This window comes from Schistocerca serialis, chromosome 4 (genome assembly GCF_023864345.2).
Source record: "Schistocerca serialis cubense isolate TAMUIC-IGC-003099 chromosome 4, iqSchSeri2.2, whole genome shotgun sequence".
Lineage (NCBI taxonomy): Eukaryota > Metazoa > Arthropoda > Insecta > Orthoptera > Acrididae > Schistocerca > Schistocerca serialis.
Window position 1 is genome coordinate 701,670,735 of NC_064641.1, and position 27,942 is coordinate 701,698,676.

General features: G+C 41.8%; 1 protein-coding gene across 2 annotated transcripts in view; it reads left to right on the forward strand.

The window, feature by feature from the left end:
* LOC126473209 (ketohexokinase-like) overlaps nucleotides 1-27,942 on the forward strand; it is a 79,782-nt gene that overhangs the window by 12,787 nt on the left and 39,053 nt on the right. Inside the window, exon 2 of one of the 2 annotated variants that reach the window (XM_050100117.1) lies at nucleotides 24,287-24,406. In XM_050100117.1, the coding sequence (XP_049956074.1) occupies nucleotides 24,287-24,406 (120 nt within the window). The remainder of the gene's footprint in view (nucleotides 1-24,286; nucleotides 24,407-27,942) is intronic. The other variant, XM_050100118.1, reaches the window with a different exon arrangement.

Here is a 27,942-nt window from a genome sequence, read left to right on the forward strand (position 1 = left end):
AACAAATAATCGTGAACTTATAACGGACGTCGAAACGGATACAGGGATTAGTGAACACAGGGTTGTCGTAACGAGACTGAATACCAGACCTGCAAAATCCTCCAAAAATAAACAAAAATATATCTACCCAAAAAAGCAGGTAAAAAAATTCGCTTGACACCTTCCTGAGAGACAGTCTCCACTCCCTCCAAATTAACAATTGTAGTGCCTCGGGAATTGCAGTGTAAGTTCTACAGACACTCGGCTTTCCACCGTCTCGAACACACGATATTTTAAGAACGAGGGTGAGAGAGTGGAGATGTGTCTACCTCGCCGCCGGTTTCTGTGTGTGCAGGATGGACGTGTATCGGGAGAATCACCGGGAGAATACTGCAATAGTGGCGGTCGATCGGCGCGGACAATTGTTTGCCGCTCGCGCCATAGAAGCTGTATAAACAGTACAGGGAGCAAGCACGCTTTATTCCTTGATGGTGTAACGACTGTATTTGTTGTGAACAAATGAATTATGTATTAAACTAAAGACACTTTCGTTTGGTTTTGTGGTGTTGGACTTGCTAGAAGCAAGAACTGGTTTTACAATGGTTATTAAACCAAACATATTGTAATTGTATCTCTTAGTATCCGATGGTCTAAGACGGTATCTAGTGAAGCAGGGGATACAACCCGTCGGCTTTGACCAATGACGTCATGCCTTAGTCATAGAGAGTAATGTCTTCACTTCGAGGCATAGATAATAAAACAGTCCTGTGTTCCAATGAGCGCTATCATTAAAATAATTGAATGTGTATCTAAAAGCGATCGCTTGATATTCCTTAAATTATTCATCGCCTGAATTAATTAAATTAATTGGTTGTTTCTTATTCAAACGGTATTTAATATTATTCGTAATGATATTGAGGTAATTTGGAGTATTAGTTGTTTATTATAGAACAATTTTTAGTGTCTTATTTTCGTTTATAGGAATGGATTTGTCTATCGCAATGAGGCTTGACGATTTAAGAGAAGCCATGGGCGAAGACATGTTGACCACAATTTGCTTCTTGCAAATTTGTGGTCTTATTGCTGAATACGTCCGATGTCGTGAGTGCGGCGAACATATGCGCCTCACCAGTGTATCAAGTCGCCGTACTCACGACTTATTTGTATGGAGGTGCAGCAGAGACCGGTTATGGCGATCTATTAGCAGGGGAACGTGGTTCGAGAAATCTAAGCTCGCCCTGAGAGACATAATGAAAATCACATATTGTTGGTGTTTAAGATATCCTGTATGGCTCTGTGTGCATGAATGTCGTGTGAGTAAGCGTACGGTAGTAGACAGGTACTCGTTTTGTAGGGAAGTTTGTGGTGAATGTATGAAATGTCGGGGGCCGTTGGTGGGGGGGGTTATGGTCGAAATTGACGAATCGCATTTTGGGAAAAGGAAGTATAACAGGGGGAACCTCCGGTGGGATTATGGGTGTGGGGGGCAGTAGTTTCAGGTCAGCATTGTGAGGATGTTGTGTTCAGAGTAGTACCAAATAGAAGTAAGGAAGTTTTGGTTAGGTTAATTGAAGATCAGGTTGCAGGGGGTCCTGTTGTTATTTCAGACGGGTTTTCTTCATATAGGGATTTAGGGGATAGGGGTTATCAACATCTAGTAGTAAACCAGAACATTGAATTTAGATCTCTATCGACAGGCGCCTGCACTAACAGTATAGAGGGGTACTGGTCAGCCGTAAAATCTTTTGTAGGGAAAGGGAAACGTCAGATTTCGACTCTTCAAAGCCACCTAGATGAGTATTCGTGGAGACAAAGCATTCTGCGGACTTAGCGTCCAAGGCAACAAGAAAACTGTACCCCATAGTGACGTACGCGCTACAAATTGTATATCTGTGGTCTTCTTGTCTCCGTGTAATTCAATTGAGGTACAGGTTGCAAATGTAACGTACGTCTATTTCCATCATTTTGTTACCAGTGTACATATACAGAGGTCATCGGAAGTCTGGTATACAAATATTACAGACGTAGGTCCTTATGTCATCAGTAGTACTAATAAGTACGTAAGAAAAGACTGTTAGCAATAGCGGAGAGGAAATAAAAAAACACATCTACAATTTGTATCCCGTGTTTCATTTAGGGTTTACGGAAGCGGAGGATACATCGTTCAAATAAAGAACACGACAGCTACTGAAAACGAAGAAATCGACTTACTACACACTCGTATTCCGTACTGCACTTAGGCAACAAACTTCGAATGAGCTTTTAATTTGTGTCTGGTGTTTCATTTACGGTTTAGTGAAACAGGCGATACATAGTTCAAGTGAACAACAGGACAGCAATGCTACTTAAAACAAAGAAATCGACGTACGCTAAACTTGTATCCCGTACTGCACTTAAGCAATATAGTTCGAAAGAGTTTCGAGATACAACTGACAAACATGTAACGTGATGTATTCTTTGCTAGTAATATATTTCATTCATTTCTTTCCACTGTATTTTTCGGAGAAATACTAAGATACAAACACCCGATATCGTTAACGTGAAAATACTACTGACCTCATATATGTGAAGTACAGTTTTTCTCTCTCGCATTCCTTTGTTTCTGAATATTCTTCTCAACTCTTTCATCTTTGTAATGCATGCTCTCTGGCCAATTCTGACGTCATTGCTCAAAGCCGACGGGTTGTATCCCCTGCTAAACTAGACCCCCAAGACGGAGTTGACTTGCTAGAGTTGAACGGTTATGTGGAACTTGTGAAATTGTTTTATTGTGGAGATGAGAATATAACAGAGTTGAACAAAAAGTATGCTGAGAGTACAGAATCATTTCAAGAGTAGAAAAGAAGTCTATTTTGAAATTCCTTTAACCAGCTACATTCTTCGGAGAAAAAGAGTTTGTGAAGATCGACGCAGCCCTCTGACCCGGGAAGAAGATCGGCTGCACACAATACGTAAGTCAACTGCGAGAGACGTGTGAGTCTTACACCCCAGTACCACACTGTCTCGTGTCGTCAGAAACCTTTAGGCCATGTAATTGTAGACTAGATGTGGCTTGAATTCAAAGATGTAGTATCGACAGCAGTTGAGAGATTTATACCAAATAAATTAACATGCGACGAAACTGATCTTCCTTGGTACATAAAACAGCTCAGAACACTGTTGCAGAAAGAACGGAAAAAGCATGCCAAATTTAAATGAACGCCAAATCACCAATATTGGCGATTTTTTACAGAAGCTCGACATTCAGCGCGGACTTCAAAGCGCTCGACATTCAGCGCGAGATTCTTATAACAGTTTCCAAAAAGATGCCTTGTCTCGGAAACTGGCAGAAAATCCAAAGAGATTGTGGTCGTATGTAAAGTATTCTAGCTGCAAGACACAATCAATGCTTTCTCTGTGTGACAGCAGTGGAAATACTATCGATGACAGCGCTGCTGAAGCTTAGTTACTAAACATAACTTTCTGAAATTTCTTTACCCAAGAATGAAGAACAGCTACCAACATGAGAAACTTAGAAGTAAATACCCTCGGAGTAGTGAAACAACTAAAATCCCGTAATAAAAGCAAGTCTTCTGGTCCAGACGGTATAGCAATTAGGTTCCTTTCACAATAGCGCCATATTTAACAATAACTCCGTACTTAACAATCATATACCACCGCTCGCTCGACAAAGATTCGTACCCAAAGACAGGATAATTGCACAGGTCACACTAATATTCAAGAAAGGCAACAGGAGTAATTCACTAAATTGTAGGACCATATCATTAACGTCGATATGCAACCGGATTTTGGAACAACTAGCTCTTTACTCACATTAAATGTTGAGAGCTATCGACAAGGAATTTCAGATTGATTCCGTATTTCTAGATTTCCAGACGACTTTCGACACTGTACCTCACAAACGGCTTATAATCAAATTCCATGCTTATGGAATATCGCCTGAGTTATGCGATTTGATCCGTGATTTCCTGTCAAAGAGATCACAGTTCTTAGAAATTAACGGAAAGTCAACGAGTAAAACAGAAGTGATATATGGCGTTCCCCAAGGTAGCTTTGTAGACCCTCTGCTGCTCCAATCTACATGAACGATTTAGGAGACAAACTGAGTAGCCATCTTGGGTTGTTTGCATATGATTATGTCGATTATCGTCTAGTAAAGTCATCAAGGACCAAAACAAATTGCAAATCTGTTTAGAAAAGATATATCTACGCTGAGAAAATTGGCAATTGGCCCTAAATAATGAGACGTGTGGGTTCATCTACATGAGTGCTAAAAGCAATCCGTTCAATTTCTGTTACACGATAAATCAACCACATTTAAAGACCGTGAATTCAAGTACACACCTAGGAATGACATTTACGAACCACTTAAATTGGAAATGTTGTGGGGAAGGCGAACCAGAGACTGCATTTTATTGGCAGAACATTTAGAAGATGCAGCAGATGTACTAAAGAGACTGCCTAAGCTACGCTTGTCATCCTCTTTTGGAGTACTGCTGCGCGGTGTGGAATCTTTTCCAGTAGGATTAACGGAGTACACCGAGAAAGTTCAAAGAGAGCAGCACGTTTTGTACTATCGAGAAATAGAGGAGAGAGTGTCATGGACATGATACAGGATTTGTGGTGCACATCATTAAAACAACGGCGTTTCTCGTTGCAGCGGGATCTTCTCACGAAATTTCAATCACCTACTTTCTCCTCCGAATGCGAAAATATTTTGTTGACGCCGACATATATAGTGAGAAACGATCATCATAATAAAATAAGGGAAATCAGAGCTCGCATGGAAAGAAGTAGGTGTTCGTTTTTTCCGCGTTCGAAAGTGGAATCACAGAGAATTATTGTGAAGGTGGTTCGATGAACCCTCTGACAGGCACTTAAGTGTGATTTGCAGAGCTTTCATGTAGATGGAGGTGTCTGTTGCCTCTCATCCATGGTTCGCAGGATATCATGTGAGATAGGGCAAGCTGAGTTTCAGACGAACGATGCTTTCTAAAACTGCGCTCTTCGTGGACAGGAACTTTTCCGTCTCAAGGAAATTTATTATATTCGAACTGAGAATATGTTCAAGGATTCTGCAGCAAATTGGTATTAAGAATATTGGTCTGTAATTTTGTGAGTCCGTTCTTTACCCTTCTTGTATACAGGAGTCATCTGCAGTTTTTTCCAGTCTCTTGGGACTTTGTAATGGGCGTGAGATTCGCTACATATGCAAACTGAGTAAGCGGTCAATGTCGTAGATTACTCTTCGTAAAACCGAACTGGGATTCGGGGGAGCTGGCGACTTATTTGTTTTCAACCCTTTCAATTGCTTCTCTACGCCGGGGATGGTCATTACTATGCCCTCCATTGAGACTGTGCGATTGTCAAACAACAGTATGTTTGTACGATTCTCCTGTGTGAACAACTTCTTAAACGCGAAATTTAAAGCTTCGGGTTTTCTTTTGCTATCTTCTATTACCAAATCAGACTGGTCAGTGAGTGACTACATAGAAGCCTTAGACCCGCTTAGCCATTTTACGTAGGACCAGAATTTTCTCGGGTTCTCGGCAAGATCATTTGCTACGGTATGACGGCGGTAGTTGAATGCTTTACGCATCGAGCTTTACACAGACACACCAATGTCTATTAACTTTAGCCTGTCGTCATAGGCGCGCTCTCTTTTGAACCGAGAGTGCTCTGCTGCCTCAGGATTTTCTGAATTTTCTTCTTAAATCATGATGGGTTTACTCCGTCTTTAAGCCAGTTTCTCAACACTTACTTTAGAGCATGATTTACGATCCGTTTAAATGGTTCAAATGGCTCTGAGCACTATGGGACTCAACATCCGAGGTCATCAGTCCCCTAGAACTTAGAACTACTTCAACCTAAGGACAGTACACACATCCATGCCCGAGGCAGGATTCGAACCTGCGACCGTAGCGTCGCGCGGTTCCAGACTGAAGCGCCTAGAACCGCTCGGCCGCATCGGCCGGCTCCGTTTAAATCTTGCCCAAAATTCCTCTTTGTCCATCATACTGGAACTAATGGTGTCAATTCGTTGTCTAAGTGGGATGCTGACAATTGCTCATCTGTCTTTCTATCAGAAATACTCTGCTACCCTTCTTGATTGATTTATTAACTTCAGTAACGCCGTCCAGGCCTGTTTACAGAGTCGGCACAGGATACCATGGGCGATGCGCACTGACCAGTTTTCGTCCAAAGCGCTGCGCGAGTTCGTACATTTGTTCGGAAGAGGGGGGGGGGGGGGGGGCGACAGTGCTTGCCCCTTTCGTCCAGCCGGCGATGACAGTATCGTGGCGCACACCCTGTAATCTTTCTCAAACGATTTTATGGAAACTATTCGGTAAAATAAATCATTTTTGCCTTACTTATAGCTTTATATGTCATCTTCATGGTGATGTGCCCATCATTTCCGTAATGGTCATAGTTATTGTAATATTTGCACTAAGTAAGACACTGCGCGAAATCGTGGAGTTTACTACCAAAAATATAAGTCGCTATGATTTTGCGTTCGGTGAATATTACTTAATATGTTGTTGCATATGAAATTTAGCTAACATATTGAATTTTTCTTAAGAATTGGGTAAGGGTCACTATTTTTCGCCAATATTAACAAAATTGATCTGATGTAGCACACTAATATGGGATCGTGCACGCCAGCGATAAAGCCAGAGATAAATATCCACAACATTCCTCAAATTTGATGAACAATTTGCGATATCGAAATGAGATTTTGGCAAATGATAGAACACAAAGAGGAGAGTGTATTGCTATGTGGATGTTATGGAAAACTTCATTATCTGCCGTGTTATTCTTCTAACTACAGTCTTTTTGAGGGTATTTTGCCGTGTCGTTATTATGCAAAACTTCATTATCTGCCTTGTTATCCACTAACAACAGACTTTTTTGATGAAAAAACATAATATTTAATGACCATCAATAGCTGGTGAAACGAGGAACACTATGGGTTTTGAAACAACGTAAGTGAAGACATTAAACATTTATTTTTATATCGAGGAAGGGCGTTTTTATTAGATGCTGACCTTACTTGTCATCATTTCCTCACTTAATAAACTTAATAAGCAGTTGTTTCAGAATTCTCTGGCAACTGCATCTGCACAACACGTTACTGAGGTGATATTATGTAAACTCTGTTACGTTTTGGCAGAAGAAGTAAATTTTAACATGTCAACAAGAGAAATACTGGTTTTACTCAGAATTCACCATTCCTGACGTCTCTCTGAAAGTTAAAGATAGTTAACAAGCCAGATGAAAATAAATCGCTGCTTGTGTTGCATTTTCAGTGGAATTCTTGTTAGATTCTAAACAAAGCGAAGGTGGCAGATCTGTTTGAAAAGGTCACCATTCAAGTGTGGTAGTGGAGGGGCTCCACTTAATGTTTACAAAAAATTGAGCATAGGCGTCAGTTTAGGACAGACTTCCCCTCCAGCGCTCGGTATTTCCCCTACAAGGCCCACCTATAACCCCACCATTACTGCTCTCTCCACACATGCCCTGTTGATAGCGTATCTACTGGCCACGTCATTCTGCTCAGATTTGAGCTACAAGTTCTAAAATATTCCCGTTGCCTGTGTACTGTCGAACTAGCTGCTCAATACAGTTTTATGAAAACGTGTTCAGAAGTACTTCACTGGACTGTCTATACCCCGTCCAGTGAATCCAGAGATGTCCCAGTCTATACTCGGCAGGTTAAATACATTTGAAAACAGTCTATGGTCAGCAGTGCGGAAATGCCCAGATCATGCTGTACTAGTTGGAGGTGTCCAGCTAGTACTGCATGATCTGGACATTTTCGCACTGTTTGAAAAGGTCACCATTCAAGTGTGGGGGTGGAGGGGCTCCACTTAATGTTTACAAAAAATATGAGCATAGGCAGATCTGTTTGAAAAGGTCACCATTGAAGTGTGGGAGTGGAGGGGCTCCACTTAATGTTTACAAAAAATATGAGCAATAGTAGTGCATGATCTGGGCATTTCCGCACTGCTGACCGTAGACTGTCTGAATTACTCTAACATTGTCACAGCGTCTAATCTGTCATTTTGATATATGTCCCATGAATCGCTAAATACCTCAGAGCTTTCTACTTCACGCTTCAAGAGTTCTCCATCCCCAGAATAATTTAAGTGCGAGAAGTTTCCTGGATGGCAGTAAATTCAGGAACTCTGTTACGAATACTTCGACAATTTACTTATACAGTTTTGACAGTCAAAGTGTCTTTACTCTGAATGTGGTTTGATTTAGCTATCTGCATGTTGTCTGGCGAGTGTTCATCAGAGTACCTCAAACTACTGCCTGGCCTAAGAAAATCCGATGTGCCTCCACATGTACTCTGCTACCCAAGGAGTTGCTTCCTTTGGGTTGTGCACCCTTGACCTATCAAGGAGCGTCACTACGATTCCCCACTTGATAACCCAGATTCAGAAATCTAGTCAAGACCGTCACAGAGTCGACGAATCCTTTGGTTGAGTTCCTCCACTTGGCTCCAAACCAAAGGACACCGATCAACTCTGGGTTCCGCCAACACTATATTCCTAAGAGGCTCCATAATGCTCGTAACGTTGGAGCTCCCGATAACTACCAAATCCGTACCCCCATGTGCCTGTCGAACCCTGCCGAAGGAGCACCCACCTGTTCACTTACAGAGCGAACAGGTGAGGCCAGACACCCAACCACTACGTTGGCCCTCCGGCTTGAGCGGTGGGAAAACGTCACCACCTGCCATTCATCCTGCAGTGACGGCGGATCAACCACGCAAGGTGCCTTGGCAGCAGAGCCCGTGGGCGAAACAAGAGGCACCTGTGGTGTCCCATGCGACAGGCCAGATTCTTCACTCCCACTACAACCCGACGACGCAGCAGCCTGAAGACAGCTGATTAGCCAAAAGCACATTCAGTTGTTTGTGAACTGCAACCAGCTCACACATGGCACATGGCACATGGGGGCAGGGGTTTGGTAGTTATCGGGAGCTCCCTTGCTAGGAGCGTTATGGAGCCTCTTAGGAAAATAGTGTTGGCGGGAGTTCTAAAGTCTGCTGGCCTCATGTACAGGGTGCACTTACACATCCTACCCCTCCTAGAAGGGGCGACTGAAGAAGTAAACTATATAAGCACGGACAGAAACCTAGATTTGTAAGTTTGCTACACTCCTGATGTGTCAGTAATGGAAGCTGACACCTTAATGAGCTGTGTAGCTACTGTTCACAAGAAATGGCAAGTGCGCTACAGAATGCCTGATTCTACCCTTTTCTGTTACAAAAACGCGAGATTACGCGTCTTAAATAGAAAAAACACCCACAAAATTTAAGAAATTTGCTACTAAAAAACGCAGAAAAAGCCAAATCATTAACCTGCTGCTCCCCACGTGGTACCAGACGGCAGTTGGAGCCTGACTGACATTTACTAGGCTGAAACGAATTGTCCTTAGCGCTAGAAAACAAACAAATGAATAATTAGTGTCCTACAAACTACCGTACAGTCACACAATGCGAGATTAAACCTCTTAAATAGGGAAACATACACGAAATGTGAGAAATATGCTACAAAGAAAACAAAGAAAAAGCTAAACGCGTAACTTTCCGAGCCTGACGCCCAGAAAAAAACTCCAAGTGACTATATACAGGGACGTCAAACGCAATGATTATTAGTAGTTCAATTGAGGCGCAAGAAATAGTTTGGGGGACGTCTTCTGTTCCTTTCTCGGACAGTAACGAAAAATTTTATGGATTCACCAACAAACTGACTCAATCATATGACAAATATGCTCCCCTTAAGACCAGAAAAGTAAGAAGGTAACCTGCACCTTAACTACTGGACATCTAAAACGCTCATGAATCTCGGAGATGCTGCATATCAGGCATGCAAACTGCGCCCCACGCCTGATAATCAAGTTGCTTACTAGCAGAAGTCGAACAGTGTCAGCCAAGCTGTGAGAAATGCAAAACTCAGGCAAGCTCATACATTAACTGACAATAGAAATAGACCAGCTGTCCTTTGGAAAAATTAGTGGTCTTGATATAGGCAAAGTAAAAGCTACAAATGATCCAGTTGTCCCAGCTGAAGAACCGAACTGGTACTTCACATCTCCTACAATCACAACTGAACCACAAACGAGACTCATTGATTGCTTCATAGGAGTAAACGACTGTAGCCACGAAAAATTTTTATCTAAAGCATGTTACTTGCAATGCCGCCAAAAAAAGCCGTCACGCGTATCAGATCAGCATCTACTAGACAAGATGGCATCACTGTCCAAATGATGAAGCGTGTTATTGATTCATTACCGCCCATTATAACAGATATCTTCAACCACTTCTAAACCACAAATGTTTTCCCTGATGCGTGGATACAGGCCACTACTTAAGCGACTACCCAAAAAGAATCCTGCCACTGCATCCTCTGATCACCGAAAATATGTAGTCCACGACCAGCTAACAAACTACCTAATCACAAAGAACCTACTATGCAAAGACCTTTCAGGTTTCCGTAAATATCGCAGCACAACTTCTGCCTTAAAGGTAACACGTGATCTGAAGCTTGCCATGGATACGCAAGAAGCGATTATAATGTACTTCTTAGGCTTCAGCAAAGTCTTTGATACTGTCGTCTTCGACATTTTACTTGCCAAACTTAGCAGCCTAAATTTCTTGCCAAGGGCAGTGCAATGATTTCGCTCATATCTCACATCTCGCCAGGATTGCCTCATGTACGCTACCTTAAAATTACAATGGAAGCAGGTAATATCAAGTACCCAGAGATCGATATTAGGTCCTATACTCTTTGCATTGTATGGAAATAATGTGTTGTTAGTTTTGTGCTACTACAAATACCACATGTACGCTGACGACTTCAGTTGCATCTAAGAGGAAAACCAATAAAAGCGATGACAGCTATCGAGAATCTCAGTATTGACCAGTATTCTTTATCAAAGTGGACGTAGAATATAGGATTGAAGCTCAACCCATCCAAAACCCAAGTGGTTCTGGTTGGTCATTCTAAGCTTGTTAGCCCGATATATCGGGAACCCCTAAATGGAACAAATATCAATTCTCTCTTTCAGCAAAGAGTCTAGGAGTGATAACATATTAAAATCTAAATTGGACTGGGAACGTAACGGCAATGTGCAAGAAGGTATCAGCATCTCTCCATGCCCTGAAAAAGTATAAAAAAGCTCTTCACGCTTCACCTGGGAACTTATATAAACACTTATACCACTAATTATTGATTACAGCGATGTCATCCTGCAAGGACTTTCTCAGGCAGCTCATGGCGCCTGGCAATTGGTTATTAAAGCCTGTCTTCATTATATCTGTGATGTTCGACTCTATGAACATATTTCACCATCACATGCACAGTTATCTTGGCTGCATGCAGACAAGCGCAGAGATTTCCATACCCTCTGTCTTCTCCACTGTCTTATCAGCGTACACTGTCTCCCATATCTCTTCTCGACCTTAACGCTCTTGTCTGAACTACGTGACAGAAAGACCTGTTACCAACAGAGCAAAATTCTTTCTGTCCAACCCCAACGAACAGCCATTTTCTCGATGTTCTCAGTAGCAGGAATCCGACAATCTATATTAGAGAACCGAATAACATCTCCAGCTTCAGAAGACAGTTAATGACATATCTACAAAAGCAACAGTAATGATTACTATTGTCCCTGTACGCGCTCATTACCCTTTTGCATCCTCCTTCCACCGAGATCTTCCCCCAATTTCCAGTATTCTTGACTGGTGCAGTCTCCTTAAATTTCCTATCCCCAGACCTCACTACACCAGAAAGCATCTATTTTTTACGTTTATAAATTCTTTTTATATCTGTGACTGTCGTTATTGTTGGCATTTTTTTATTATTACTAGTATTACTGTTATCACTATTAGTGGCAGCAGGAGCAGCTCCAGCAGCAGTACAAGTACTGCTAGTATTAACTTTATTAGTTCATTGTCAGTATTATTTATTCGTATTGTCACTGAAGACACTCAAATCATGTTATTACTGTTTCTTATTAAAATAGTTATTTCTTTGGCAATAACGACGTAAGGAAACTCTGGTCTGATGTAAGAGAGGGTCCGATGGCCTTAATCAGATCAGGTTAAATACATAAATAAACAATAACTAAATAAAATATTGAGTTCTATCACTTAGAAAGGCGTTAATCCAGTGACAAGTCTGGTTCGGTACTCGGGAAGTTTGTATTCTGTCCACCAAACGCCAGTGCGGAAGTGTGTCAAATGCCTTCCGGAAATCAAGGAACGCGATATCATCTTGGATATCTGTTTACGGCGCCCTGGGTTTCATAGAGAAACAGAGCGAGTTGTATTTCGGAAGATCGCTATTTACGGAATCCATGTTGGTTTTTTTAGAGAAGATTTTTGATCTCCAAAAAAGTCATAATGCGTGTGCGCAGAACATGTTCTACAACGGACTGACGTCAGTGATAATAGGCCTGCAATCATGTGCATTATTTCGACGCCCCTTCTTTGAAATGGGAATGACATACGCTGTTTTCCGGTTGCTTGGTACGCTTTGTTGTTGCAGCGACCTACGATATACACTATCTGATCAAAAGAATTCGGACACCCTACGTAATGCGGAATTGATCCGCCAGTATAAAAGGCGGCGGCGAGTAATGTGTTGTTAGTAGAGATTCGGTAACAGCAGCATAGATCGATCAGGCGAGCTCAGCGGCTTCGAACGGGGACTAGTCACTGGACGTCGCCTGAGAAACAGGTACATCAGGGACATTTCGATCCTTCTAAAGCTGCTCAGGTCGAACGTTGGCGATGCCGTTTTGAAATGGAAACGCGTAAGAGTGAACCAGCTAAACCACAACAAGGCTGACATCATATACTGACGGACAGAGGCCGTCAAGCATTTTGAGGGAGGTTGTAAAAAATCGTGTGAAATCAGTGGAAGGAAACACTCGTGTGTTCCAAAGTGCTACCGGCACACCAGCTAGCGCATTGACCGTGCATAGAGTGTTAAAAAGAATGGGGTACAACGTCGATCAGCTGCTTATGAGCTACCCATTTCTGTAGTCAATGCTAAGCGAAGCTTGAGGCTGTGTAAAGAGCGAAACGAGTTATTTAGAGTTATGAATCGCGCTATATTGTGTAGCAATCCGATGGAAGGGTTTGAGTTACGAGAATTTCTGGAGAACGTTACCTGCCATCAAGTGTAGTGCCAACAGTGAAGTACGGAGGAAGTAATGTTAGCGTATGGGAGTGTTTTTCGTGCTTAGACCGTAGTCGTCTTATTGTGATTAACAAAACACAGCATTGTGCACTTTGTGCAGGAGAGGAACAGTCGGAGAAGATGACTGTTTGTATCAGCTTGGAAACGCACGGCAAAAGCTGCATCTGTGAGGCAATGGTTTGTGGACAGTAACATTCCTGAAATGGACTGGCCCGTCCAGAGTCCCGACTTAAAACGAGTGGAATACTTCCGTGACGAGTTAAGACCGTCGACTTCGTTCCAGACACTAGCGTCAAACATCTCTACATTTTCTGGTGTCTTGAGGAGGAATGGGCAGCCTTTCATCCCTCCACAGACATTCAGACATCTCACTGAAAGTGTCCCCAGCAAAGTTCGAGCCCTCATAAAGGCGAATGGTGGATGCGCCCTGTATTGACATCCAGTAATAGGTGTGTGGGTACTTTGGAACAGAGAGTGTTAGAAGAGATGCAAGTTGTTTCATATAGTCTCTGTAGAATCTCACAGTTATTTCGTCTAGTCCAGATGGCTTTACACTATTGGGCGATTTTAGTTGATTTTCTATTCAGCGATCACTTATCTCAATATCTGACATGTCGGCGTTCGTGTGACGTCTCAGATTAATAACCGTATGACGATTTTCCCTGGTGAAACAATTTCAGGCCACTGAATTCCGTATTTCGGCCTCCTCTGTGTCATCACCGTTTCGGTGCTAGCATGCTCACTGAGTGACTAAAAAAGTGATTTCGGTCGACTTACGGACGTTATGTAAGACTAAAACCTCTTATGATTTTTTGGCAATCGCTCTTCTAAACTTTACTTTCGAATTAATTGAATGCAGTTCGCAATTCTCTTCGTACGCTCATTTTGATCTCGTTCAGCTTTTGCTAGTGATCCAGACTTTGATGTCAGTTAAATCAGTTACAAAACTAACTGCTTTCGTAGCAACTTTCTTGCACGGCCATTGTACCATGGGTGGTCTTTTCCATTCCTGACAACGTCGCTCGGCAGATACTGGTCTAAGGCGTGTTGTACAATGGTGCAGCTTGTTTCAAATCAGTTTCAGTATTTTCACTTTTTGTCCGTTGGGTTCGGTTCCAACACCAACTAGCCTATGAGAGAATGGAAGGTGGCTTTATATGTAGTCACTGGCTCTACAAAACATCATAACTTTGAAATTTTTTCAGATCTTTTGTCAGGTCTGACTGAGGAAACTGTTGTACGATGAATTGAGCGTAGGCCTCTACGTTCATTAAGGCTGCCTGCAATAGCAACACAAACGTCAGTAGATCGTTTATATCATGCTGCGGTCACATACTCGAAAGAATGTAGACTTCACACCAAGCCCTTCAGATGTAAACAGTGCGTTACCATTATTGATGTGATTTGATTTGATTTTATCAGGGAAGCACAAACAATATTGGTCAAGCCCGCTGCTGTCCGCACCGAAACTTGTGAGGTATTGTTACCTGTGTCTTTAGTGAAGCCAACCAATGCCCTTGATCAGTGCAAGGAGATCCTTTACCTTTATCCTTTGGTAGACACAATTTCTTCAGGTCTGGTTGACCCGAATATTCTGTGTCTTTTAATCTCCAATGCCTCGCATTCGAAGACAAATGTGATGCGGTTTCCTCGCCCACACCACACATCCTACATTTGAGGTCTTCTTCTATTATCCCCATTGCATGTAGGTGTTTTTTGAAATTCCCATGGGCTGTCAATAGCTCAACCATGAGTTTCATTTCTCTCCTATTCAAGCCCAGGATTGTGAGACTTCTCTTAGAACATGGCTTTGGCATCAATAGCTTTCAATGTTTTTGCTTTTGGACCTTAGCACAATATTTTACATTCTGTCTCCTTGTCCAGTCTCGTAGTTTCATTTTGATCATCGCCTTGGTGATTGTTAGGACAGGTTCCGGTCCAATAAATGGTGTCATCGCCCTATCTGGCCAACCTATGGGTTTGCTCATTATCACTAATCCCTGAGTGACAAGGGACCCACAATAGGCTTACCTTATTGCTGTCCCCTAGCTCCACAAGGACTTTGTAGCATTCTGCCACGATCTTTGATCTTGTTGCGGAGGCTGCCAGTGCTTTCAGGGCTGTTTGGTTGTTTACATAAATGAAAATGCTATGACCTCTGTAACACCTCCGCAAATTCTTCTCCAAGCGCACCCTGATAGCAGATATTTCTGCTTGAAACGCAGTGGCCATCTTCCCTAGAGAGATTGCACTCTCCAGCCTTGGCTGCACTCCATATACCCTGGCCCCAACACCTTGGTCTCTTTGCAAACCGTCAGAGAACCAGATTATGTCCCCAGTACGGTCTCGAAATTTGTTCTCCCTGAGCTCTCTACTTCCAATTACTACATTAAAAGGCTTGTTGTAGCAGCTGGGAAATATTATATAGTCAGCTGGCATTTCACCAACCATACCTATGTCTGTCTCACTCAATATTTTAGCGTGAAATCCTGGATACCCCAATGAGTACCAGTTTTTCCCAGTCTTTAACCTGTGTGCTCCAGCTGCTGCCTCCATCTTTACCCACAGGTGTAATAGGGGCATGTTCAGCATGGTTCCGATCCCAGCAGTGGGCGTGATGCTAATTCCGCCTGTAATGGCTAAGCAGGCCAATCTCTGCACCTTAGCAAGCTCTTTAGCAGCTACCTGCCTGCTGTTGTACCTTTTCCCACCACACTGTAGCCCCATAAGTGATCATAGATCGTACTACTGTGATGTATATCCTGTACATACTCTTAAGCCCCAGTTTTTACCACAAACTCTCCTAGTACTCATTAGAGTGTCTTTTGTCTTGGAACAGGTGCTCCTTATGTGAGGGGTCCACGATAGTTTCTCATCCAGGGTTACACATAGACATTTCCCTATCCCCTTCACTGTTAGAGTTTCATCGAGAAGCTTGAATTTCCAATATGTGTGTTGGGTCTGCATCCTCATAAATGGTACTACAACAGTCTTCTTAGGACTGGCAGACCTTGTTTCCTGCACCAATTATACACAATGTTCAATGCTCCTTGTGCCATAGCTCTGACTGTACTTGAAAATTTTGCCAAGTATTACTATGACAAGATCGTCTGTGTATCCCTAACAAAAGTACTGTCTAGAGTTTAATTCATACAACGAGTTCATTCGCCATAAGGTTCCACAGTAGCGGGAACAGGATCCCTCCTTGTGGAGAGTCTGTGGTGGTGCTGATTACCATTTTTTCTTTCATCATGGTGGCTTCTACCTTTCTACCACTAAGCATGCCTCTAATCCATCTGCAAATGGTGGTCCCTGAGCCATGCACCTCATAAGGTGGCAGCTTGAATAGAGTTGCGCAGCCACAGCCCGCATACAACGAAAGGCTTGTGACAGCAGTCGGTGATCAACAGCGACGGAGCCAACGAACCCACCAGGTGACACATCGAAGGGAGCAGGTAACGCCCGAGTGCTGCCTGCCATGGAAAAATTCTTTAGAGAATTGCGCTGGGGAATCTTCAGATGGATACAAACAGGCCAGAGATGCAGTTAAAAGAGACTCGCATTTACTGATCATGTGAAAGGTCCGTGGTGCTCTCATGATGTACGCATATAACTTCTAGACGTCAGGAGCGGGAACAAAATGTCCAATTGATTGAAATAAACTCAGAAGGAGTTGAAGTGGCGAGAGTGCGGCGCAGTTTAAAGTTATGCCCTTTCTGATTGGCGGGGATAGTTTGCACGAGATTAAAGGAACACTCCCATTGGTCTCAAAAGGCCATGATGCGAAGCACGACAGTACATAGGTGGGGGGGGGGGGGGGACAGTTTTTGCTACGAAAGGCAGAATACCGAAAACTACAGGGACTCGCCTCTGAACCAGCGTCAAGTGTAGAACAGGGCACATCATGCTCTGTACGACGCCAAAAGATAAATTTTGTGGAAACACTTTGTTCATTTTGGCTGACATTCAGATAGAAATTAGCTGAAGAGTCGTTGAGCTCTGATGGCAGAGAAACGAGACAGGCACCTAGTTAATTGTTCTTGTGAGAACCGAGAGGGCGTTGAAGTATACACGCTGCTCCATCTATGCATGTGTATATCGCCATATTTTCCAGACTAGGGATGAGTGCATATTTTCTCGCCTAAAAAGAAACATAGGACAGTTTCAGCTGATAAAATCAGTAAAGATTTTGATTGGCTTTTTATAGGATTTTCAGAGTGCGAGTACAGCCATGCAGCCGACAACACGCTGCAGCTAAAGGTAAATGCCGCTGGCAGAAGTGTAAAATTATTGTATCATCAGCTTGCATCCACTGTGAACATGAGCTGCCCTGAGTAATCCTTTGTATATCTTCGTAGACTTGATTGTCGTCCTAAAACTACCGAACTTAGAACCGGAATCGGATGATTTGATGTAATATTGTCCAACTCAGATAGTGCTTCACTGTCTAGATGCAGAAAAAATCTTGTAGAGAACCTTCTATTTAAATTTGATATCGTTGTGTTCAGTGTTATTTCTGCTAATCAGGACATAATACGTTATCTTGACAATTGTCCTGAAATTGTCATGTCACATCTATGTAAACCAATGTGCTTCTTTGACAACAATACACAAATTAAACAAAAATTTTGTGCAGCTAAGCACTGATATGCTCTGTCGTAGAATAAGGGTCCTCTCCTAACCCCAGTAATTTATTCTAGTGATGCTAATGCACTGACAGGGTGTTTTTGTTGATGTCTGACGAATGTGAAAATGAGTGGAGTGTCAGAACCTTTACTGCCCTGACCATGGATCCGATGGTCATGTTGCTAAAAGCCCCTTCGATGTCCGAGAAGATGCAGAGGGCTATTTCCTGAAAGTGTAGTGCTTTCTCCATCTTCCTAATAAGCTGGTGGAGTGCAGTTTCACACGATTTGCCTGGGTGGTATGCATGTTAGTTTATGTGAAGAGGGGCCCTGGTTAACGTCCTTTCCCTAATATAACATTGACCAGTTTTTCTAATGTTTTAAGAAGACAGGAGGACAGACTGATTGGTTTCATATCCATGGCCTTGTTATGATCAATTCTCCCAGGCTTTGGAATGAAGACAACCTTCACTGCCTTCCAGACGTTAGTTACCATTCAGTTTTCAGTGTCTATTACCCTACGTTCTAATTCGTAGCGACAACGTAATAGCCTGCATTTTTGCTACATTCTTCAAATTGTATTACCATGACAAGATATGTTGTTAAGTTTATGATGTTGCTTTTGAACTAAACGATCTCTAGTTCGTGTAAGTAGGATATTACTAACTTTCCATCACTTTGACCAATCGCAAATGCTCGTATCTTTTTTGACGAAATTTTTGACTCTGATGATCATTGTTGGTGTAATAGCTCCATGGGCATCCATGTCTGTTTGATGAGTCACTCGAAAGGATTGGCTCTGTTTGTTGCAAGGAAGTCTACAGTAGTTGTTTGGTGAGATGGTTGTCTGACTTGATGTTCCAAGTAGCTCTTTCATTCAGAATTGCTTCATAAGACTTGTCCATACTGCTACTGTTTCCCCATTCAGCACCGGGCCAACCAACCCACACTACCACCACGTGGTCAGCTTATATCTGTGATAACAAATGTAGGCTATCCATGAGCGACTCTGGTCAAAATGTTTAGATTTATTGGTCAATATAAACATCATTACTCTTGTTCATGAGTCCAGAGTGGGAGTCATTTTGGGCCTAACTAGATTTAATGTTTTTACTTGTTGTTATAAACATTCTAGCCCCAAAGGAGTCTGATCTATTTTTCTGATGTGTGTTTCACGTGTTGTCATTTACGTTCGAGTTCGAATTTCAACCAACTCTCAGTTACTCATATTGTGTGAGAGTCTTTGCTTTTTTTTTTTTTTTTTTGAGTGAATGGAGTTCTAGGACGTTGCTTTGAACTTTTCATTAATTAACAGCTTTCCAATACTTGTCCAACTAGGCCTATAACCATTTAAATGCCTGTTTAACATGTGTGAGACTGGTCCTGCTATATCTTCCTACCACAGTTGCACAAGAACGCTCTGTGAGTGTTTTAGGAACCTACAGCCTGCAAGGTAGGAGGATACCATCTCACGCATACAGAGTTCAGAATAGTGCAGCAGTATGGGCAGTGACATAATCAGACAATGATCTCAATGTCGGTCCCACTACACTCCCTGCATAGGAAACGTTATCACTAACAGAAATTAGTGTATGGGTTCAGGCATAACTATATATTAACAACAATGAAAATCTTACATTTTCGATATTAAGGTTTATTTTTACTCTAAGTATGACTTCATGACAAAGCAATTTTAGCAAGATTACATACAGGATGGTAAAATATTGATATTGGGTGTTCACAACTGTGAAGCGAAATTCCTAACTATTATAAGGTTCCTTAATGGTAAAATGGTTGATGACCATGTCTGGGGGTCGATAAAAATACAAACAAATTAAATACAATTGGGCCAGAGATATCAATTACGCTAAAATGCACTATGAAAACACCCAAAATTGAATGGGGATCGGTAAAGAGCAATCAAAAAGAAGTACACAGTTAAAACAATTCCAAAACTTAAGGGTATAAAACATTCTACAGTAGCTGAACAAACCTTTTCATTAGATCGGACATCTCGCGTTTTTGCTTCAATTAAGCCAGACAATCGTGAGTATGTTTAACTAGCGGTCATGGTGGTATGTACGAAAAAATAGGAGCGACGGGGATGACCACAATTCTGAGTGTCAATTGCATATCACTTGCTGGTGTAGCACAAGTGCACGTACTCACCTTCCATCAGCGGTGGCAGTGGCTGCTGTCAATGCGAGCTGTGAACCTGAGAATCTATTCTAAGTCTCTCTCGACTGTTAAACGCCAGTCGGTTACATTCCCTCCGTTTTTGGTGAAGCCAAGACTCCTAGTTATTTCCTAGCTAAGTTAATTGGCATGGTACATGCTATTTGGCTGGAATAGTGTGTACGTCGTTGCCCTCAAATCGCTCGCAAGTATTAAGTGTCAGTGTTCGGTGCGATTCTCCACACTAGGAGACTTTCCACTTTAACCCCTTACGAGTTAAGACGAGCCTGTGAACAAGTGTTCACATAATGACTCTCGCAGTCGTCTCAGTGCGGCGCGAGTAGACTTGTCGCAAACACTCGACGATTTTCTGCAAGAGAAGAAGCGAATTACTCTGTCTGCAATTTGCCCATATCAAAGCTGGTAGCCACACGCTTTCTTTCTGGCCAATCAGAGCGTTCGTACTTGTTATAACTCCACCCACTAGAGTTTTTGTAGCCTATCACAGGCACCGTTTCTTTCGTAGGGCAGAGTTTAACTTGTGCTACATAATACTGAGATAAAGAGCTTTTTCTTTTGTGCAAGTTTTAACACAGGTGGCTAAGGTGAGTCACCATTGTTTTGAGATGGGTTTCTCCGGACGTTTTATCTGGCATCTCCCGCCACGTTCCTGTAGAAAGACTTTATGAAGGGTCGTTGTTAAAAGCAGAGACAAGGGCTGCTTTTGCCGGCAGCCTACGCAGTGGCTCTTGCACCTCATTGTGTCCACTAGGTGTCCCGCTGTGAAAGTTTCAGCTGAACATGGGACAGGCATTCCGTCGTAAAAATTCTCCTTCCCTCAGAACTGAATTTCACAGCTTAGATCTGAGACATACGTGGCGTGTAATTACTAGTGTGAGTGTTAGTGGTTTATATTCAAGAAATGTCGAATTGTTTATTCACTTTTGCCTATCAATAAAATTCGAACATTTTCATTTAACTATGTCGTGTGGAATATCGAGTTAATCGGAATTTTTTCAGTAATTCAATGAAGGTGAGTTATTTATTTGACACTTTACATATCACTACCCCTCCCCACGACAATTTTTGTACTGAAGTTAGACAATGGTTAAGGTGTTGTCTAAGTCGGTCAAAAATTATACTTTTTCTCAAGCATTGAATATTGGTCAGCCACTTGGTCTGGTTCTTATTCTGTTTAATTCTATTGGTTTGTATACTTTAATTTTTAACATGGTTAACTTTGTTAATGATTTAATTCTCTGCCTTAAGTGAAGTCTATAAGTTTTTTTATTAATATTGATATGAATTTCTTTTCTATTTATTTAAATGTATTGTGTGTATTTTAGATTTTATATCAAAGATGAAGAGCCTCTCACATCGATCTTTTAATACTATTTTCTTAACCACTTACTATTTAAATCACGTCAAAAATGTAAATGACTTCCTACATAGTACAAAAATTATGATTCTAAGAACTAATGTAAACATCAACATAATGCCTTAGCAAATCCTAATCAGCTCAAAATCTTAAAAGTTTATATTAATGATTTATGCAAAATTCGAAAATATTATAGTCGCAAACAACGTTCATACATACATATAATTCTAAAGAAATATATTATTCTAAGAGACAGTGTGGTTTTCAAGAAATGTTGCGTTGATAATTATGCATGAGTGAAATTTTAAAATATTACGCTCATAGACAGTAAATTAACTTTACAAAAATGTTATCTTTAAGACACAATATACATGAACAGCTTTTCTTTTTAACATATTATTCTAATGAATATTATAAGTACATAAAACATTTCATTACAAAAAGGCCTCTCTTGCATTACTCATGAAACAAAGATTATGGAAAGACTGTTACACAATTCGTATTCAGAAACTTACACATATTGTATAGAAAGATGTAAATTGCATCAGTACATCGAAGTCCTATATTAATTGTTATGCTTTTTGCAGCTTTTTCACTGTCTGACACTGGTCTTTGCCTGATTTCGACCACTGTTTTCTCACGATGTCTACAAATGTTCTTGTGTGAGGTCGCCGACAAATGTCTTTGTATGAAGCCGAAGGACTTGCGCAAGATGTTAGTCGGCAAACCTTTGGGTAGGCAGCGTCGTTCTTTGTCGAATTTTGCAACAGTATCTTTCCGTGGTCCTCATAATAATGTGGATCTTTTAGTGCAGACTCTCGTGGAGTATTGGCTTTAAAAATGTGTATTTTCCTTCTCAAGTCATTGCTGAAGATGCTTATAGTTTTGTAGCACTTCGCAGACAACTAGTTTATAACAGGATGGGTATCTGGAAATGTGTGTCTTGAAATATTTTTACCCATCTTCTCCCTGCAGCATCAGTCTTTGGACTCTTCATCTTCTGTTCTTCCACGCATCTTCCTTTCTTCAACTTGAATCTTGTCCCTTCTCTGGGCAGGATGTGGGAAATTATTGACTACTAGTTGCTTTGAAGTTTTACATTTGTTAGTGTTACAATCGTTGATATGGATGTGTAGTTCAACACCGATAGACTGATTTTCGTTCAGGTCTGTGGTTCCATATAATATCGCAGTCTGGTGGCGACACTGCGATTCTACACGTACTTTTCTGCTAAATTGTGCCTCAGCCAAGCTGGGGTTTTGGTGAGGCATTTTATTTTACTCCATGTGCTGGTTGCTGTTTCGTTTGTTTCGTGGCCTGTCGTTCCCTGCAGTCCTGACTTGAGTATCAATCGATAGTGAATTTTCGCAAGGCCTGGACCCAACGTCAATCTTCTGTTGCTCATCCACCCTCCTTGTACTTTCTTTATCATGGCAAGGTTGCTACCACAGTTAGGTACAAGGGTTGCCTTGGTTACAAATCGCCTTCCTTCTTGTGCCCTTGCTGACACCCTTGCATCGTAGAAAATCGTTGATCCCGTCCATTCATGTCCCATGTACATTTTCAGTTATTGTTCACTGTATCGTTGTTGGCAGTTGACGGTTGTTTCTTGCAGGAGTTCTGAGTACAAAAATCGTTTTTTATAATCTACATTATGCCTAATGCCTAATTTATGCCTCTTAAGAAATCCCTTACATGGTTCGGCGTTCTTTCTCTGTGTTGCAGTTCTAGTTTCTCTATCAGGTTCCAATTTGTTGCTAACATCTTAAGCTAATGAGACTCCTTATGTTCATTGTGTATGGTGTTGTGGTGTGGCATGTTAGTATGTCATGCTATTAGATCATCTGCTTTGCACACTCTACTTGTGTTATTTGCTACATAAAAGAATTTAAGGTACTTCTTCTTTTTCCTCCTCTGTCTCTTCTTTTCTTCAGACTCCTGATCACGTCCTGTCTGAAACATACTTGTCGGCTTCTTTGGTATTATTTAATGATGCCTATAAGTCATTATGCATCATACCTTTTAATAAGGCTTACATGTTGTAGTCCTAAACTTTTACCTATCTCATTCTGTGCTGGTTTGTTCTGTTTATACCATCTTGTTTGAATGGTGGAACATCGTTCCTTAGGTCTGGAAGGCTCTTGCTCTTCCAGCTATGTTTGACACTATACAGCCCTGACTGTACATTTTTAATTAATTATGTCTGTGACATATCGAATTAACCGGAATTGTTTCAGGAATTCAGTGTAAGGTGTGTTATTTATTTGACACCTTACACCTGTATGCAAGAATTGTGCTTTTATTCTCGAACTGTAATAAGGACGTATGCAGTACTCTTGAAGAAGTGATCCATAGGTGAAGAAGATTATTTCTGCTACTACTACCAACTGCTACCACTATTTTAATATTCGCCTCTACTTGTTCAAAATGCCTGATTAAAATAACAATTAAACATTAGGACTGAACAGCGATTCGACGTTAATAAGACATTGACAAAAGTTTAGTGGTTATTAAGCTCAGGAAATTATTTGTAGTTTCTTCATACGATAGGCGTAGGAGCTTAGAACGTAGTATTTTACACTTTTATTCCTTCAACAGAGAAACCGGCCATCGCCATGTCTGAGTTTCTTTTCACATCGTCATCTATCTGACCATTCCCTCTTCATACTAAGAGTTTTTAAGGGGAGTGTAGAAACATACTGTATTTTTCAATGCAGCCTTTCGGGACCGCTACTTTCTTACAATATGGCTCTAAGTTTGTGGGTACCAGACAGCATCACACGTATACAGAATTATCAGTGTAGTGTCTGTGTAAAGGTACGCCGCAGGACTAAGAAACTTGCAGTTGCATGGAAAGCAATGTATACATTATCACTCTTCACTGAAACATATTGTTGTTATTTGGCCAACAGGATTCTGGATCGACAACAGAGGACTGGTGGAAATGCTGCAAATAACTGTGCAGTCCTGGCTGAGCTGAAGGTGAAATGTGACTTGCTCGGAACGCTCAGCAGGAATTCGAGGTACACCAGGTCAGTTCACTTTAGTTTTTCATAGTATATTGGTAGGCTGGTAATGACAAACATGATATCTTACTCGTCTTTTACACACTTTTGTAAATTTATTATAAGCATTTAACTGTGACCAAACCTGCGTGCACAGTCGGTTTCGTTGATGGATGTTAGTACTTTGGCTCTCGACATACTGTAGCTAGTTCTAATCCTAGTGAATTGCAGAGTTGTTCGTTGTCGTTGTTTTCTAAGCAAAGGAAAGACAAGTGATGATATAAAGTTACTATTTAATGGACTTTGCACTAATGTCCTCTGTAATTTGCAAGTCTGTATGCAGTGTGTCATGGAATGAAGGCATTTGGCATTGTTGGTGGCTACCCATCTGTTAGATAATGCACTCCGTCTTCAGACCACGAGTGACCTAGCGGTACCATCCGACCGCCGTGTCATCCTCAGTGGAGGATGCGGATAGGAGGGGCATGTGTTCAGCACACCACTCTCCCGGTCGTTATGATGGTATTCTTGACCGAAGCCGCTACTGTTCGGTCGAGTAGCTCCTCAATTGGCATCACGAGGCTGAATGCACCCCGAAAAATGGCAACAGTGCATGGCGACCTGGATGGTCACCCATCCAAGTGCCGACCACGCCCGACAGCGCTGAACTTCGGTGATATCACGGGAACTGGTGTAGCTACTGCGGCAAGGCCATTGTCACCTGTTAGATAATGGCAATACGTAATAAAGCTAACTTGTAGTTATTTGAAAGGAGTAGCGAATATTATGACATGGGTTTTACGCTCACCGTTCGTTCATTTCTATACTCACTCATAACAAAACGAACACAGCACTGCACAGTCCAAGCATTCCTTACAAATTCCACATGGCACAGATGCACACTTTACTCATTGTATTGACTAAAGAAGACTGAATCTAATTCAGTGTTTTGAGAATACACGTTGTACATTTTAAAAGCGCAATATCTGGCGCTATCAGGCATGTTGTTGATTTCCTGGGTTCAGATCGATGATTGGTTTGTTTGGTGTCTGTTCATTAATAACTCTTTGCCAGAGACAAGCTGAGATCCTTGACTTTGGAAGGCACCGACGCATACACTGATCAGCCAATTTGCGAATTGGTATGGGTGGAGGTTATACTTAACAGCCGAGCCAGGTTAATAATTGGCTCTTTCTACCGACCCCCAGACTCCGATGATATAGTTGCTGAACAGTTCAGAGAAAATTTGAGTCTCGTAACAAATAAATACCCCACTCATACGGTTATAGGTGGTGGGGACTTCAACCTTCCCTCGATATGTTGGCAAAAATACTTGTTCAAAACCGGTGGTAGGCAGAAAACATCTTCCGAGATTGTCCTAAATGCTTTCTCCGAAAATTATTTCGAGCAGTTAGTCCACGAACCCACGCGAATTGTAAATGGTTGCGAAAACACACTTGACCCCTTAGCCACAAACAATCCAGATCTAATAGAGAGCATCATGACTGATACAGAGATTAGTGATCACAAGGTCGTTGTAGCTAGGCTCAATACCGTTTCTTCCAAATCCACCAGAAACAAACGCAAAATAATTTTGTTTAAAAAAGCGGGTAAAGTGTCACTAGAAGCCTTCCTAAGAGACAATCTCCATTCCTTCCGAACTGACTATGCAAATGTAGACGAGATGTGGCTCAAATTCAAAGATATAGTAGCAACAGCAATTGAGAGATTCATACCTCATAAATTGGTAAGAGATGGAACTGATACCCCATGGTACACAAAACAGGTCCGAACGCTGTTGCAGAGGCAACGGAAAAAGCATGCGAAGTTCAGAAGAACGCGAAATCCCGAAGACTGGCTAAAATTTACAGATGCGCGAAATTTGGCATGGTCTTCAATGCGAGATGCCTTTAATAGGTTCCACAACGAAACATTGTCTCGAAATCTGGTAGAGAATCCGAAGAAATTCTGCTCGTATGTAAAGTACACAAGCGGCAAGACGCAGTCAATACCTTCGCTGCGCAGTGCCGATGGTACTGTTACCGACGACTGTGCCGCTAAAGCGGAGTTATTGAACGCAGTTTTCCGAAATTCCTTCACCAGGGAAGACGAATGGAATATTCCAGAATTTGAAACACGAACAGCTGTGCTAGCATGAGTTTCTTAGAAGTAGATACCTTAGGGGTTTCGAAGCAACTCAAATCGCTTCATACGGGCAAGTCTTCAGGTCCAGATTGTATACCGATTAGGTTCCTTTCAGATTACGCTGATACAATAGCTCCATACTTAGCAATCATATACAACATTTTCCAATCTGTACCTACAGATTGGAAAATTGCGCAGGTCGCACCAGTGTTTAAGAAGGGTAGTAGGAGTAATCCATCGAACTGCAGACCTATATCATTGACGTCGGTTTGCAGTAGGGTTTTGGAGCATATACTGTATTCAAACATTATGAATCACCTCGAAGGGAACGATCTATTGATACGTAATCAGCATGGTTTCCGGAAACATCGTTCTTCTACAACGCAGGGAGCTCTTTATTCGCACGAAGTAATGGCCGCTATCGACAGGGGATCTCAAGTTGATTCCGTATTTCTAGATTTCCGGAAACCTTTTGACACCGTTCCTCACAAGCGACTTCTAATCAAGCTGCGGGCCTATTGGGTATCGTCTCAGTTGTGCGACTGGATTCGTGATTTCCTGTCAGGAAGGTCGCAGTTCGTAGTAATAGATGGCAAATCATCGAGTAAAACTGAAGTGATATCAGGTGTTCCCCAGGGAAGCGTCCTGGGACCTCTGCTGTTCCTAATCTATTTAAATGACCTGGGTGACAATCTGAGCAGTTCTCTTAGGTTGTTCGCAGATGATGCTGTAATTTACCGTCTAGTAAGGTCATCCGAAGACCAGTATTAGTTGCAAAGCGATTTAGAAAAGATTGCTGTATGGTGTGGCAGGTGGCAGTTGACGCTAAATAACGAAAAGTATGAGGTGATCCACATGAGTTCCAAAAGAAATCCGTTGGAATTCGACTGCTCGATAAATGGTACAATTCTCAAGGCTGTCAATTCAGCTAAGTACCTGGGTGTTAAAATTACGAACAACTTCAGTTGGAAAGACCACATAGATAATATTGTGGGGAAGGCGAGCCAAAGGTTGCGTTTCATTGGCAGTACACTTAGAAGATGCAACAAGTCCACTAAAGAGACAGCTTACACTACACTCGTTCGTCCTCTGTTAGAATATTGCTGCGCGGTGTGGGATCCTTACCAGGTGGGATTGACGGAGGACATCGAAAGGGTGCAAAAAATGGCAGCTCGTTTTGTGTTATCACGTAATAGGGGAGAGAGTGTGGCAGATATGATACGCGAGTTGGGATGGAAGTCATTAAAGCAAAAACGTTTTTCGTCGCGGCGAGATCTATTTACGAAATTTCAGTCACCAATTTTCTCTTCCGAATGCGAAAATATTTTGTTGAGCCCAACCTACACAGGTAGGAATGATCATCAAAATAAAATAAGAGAAATCAGAGCTCGAACAGAAAGGTTTAGGTGTTCGTTTTT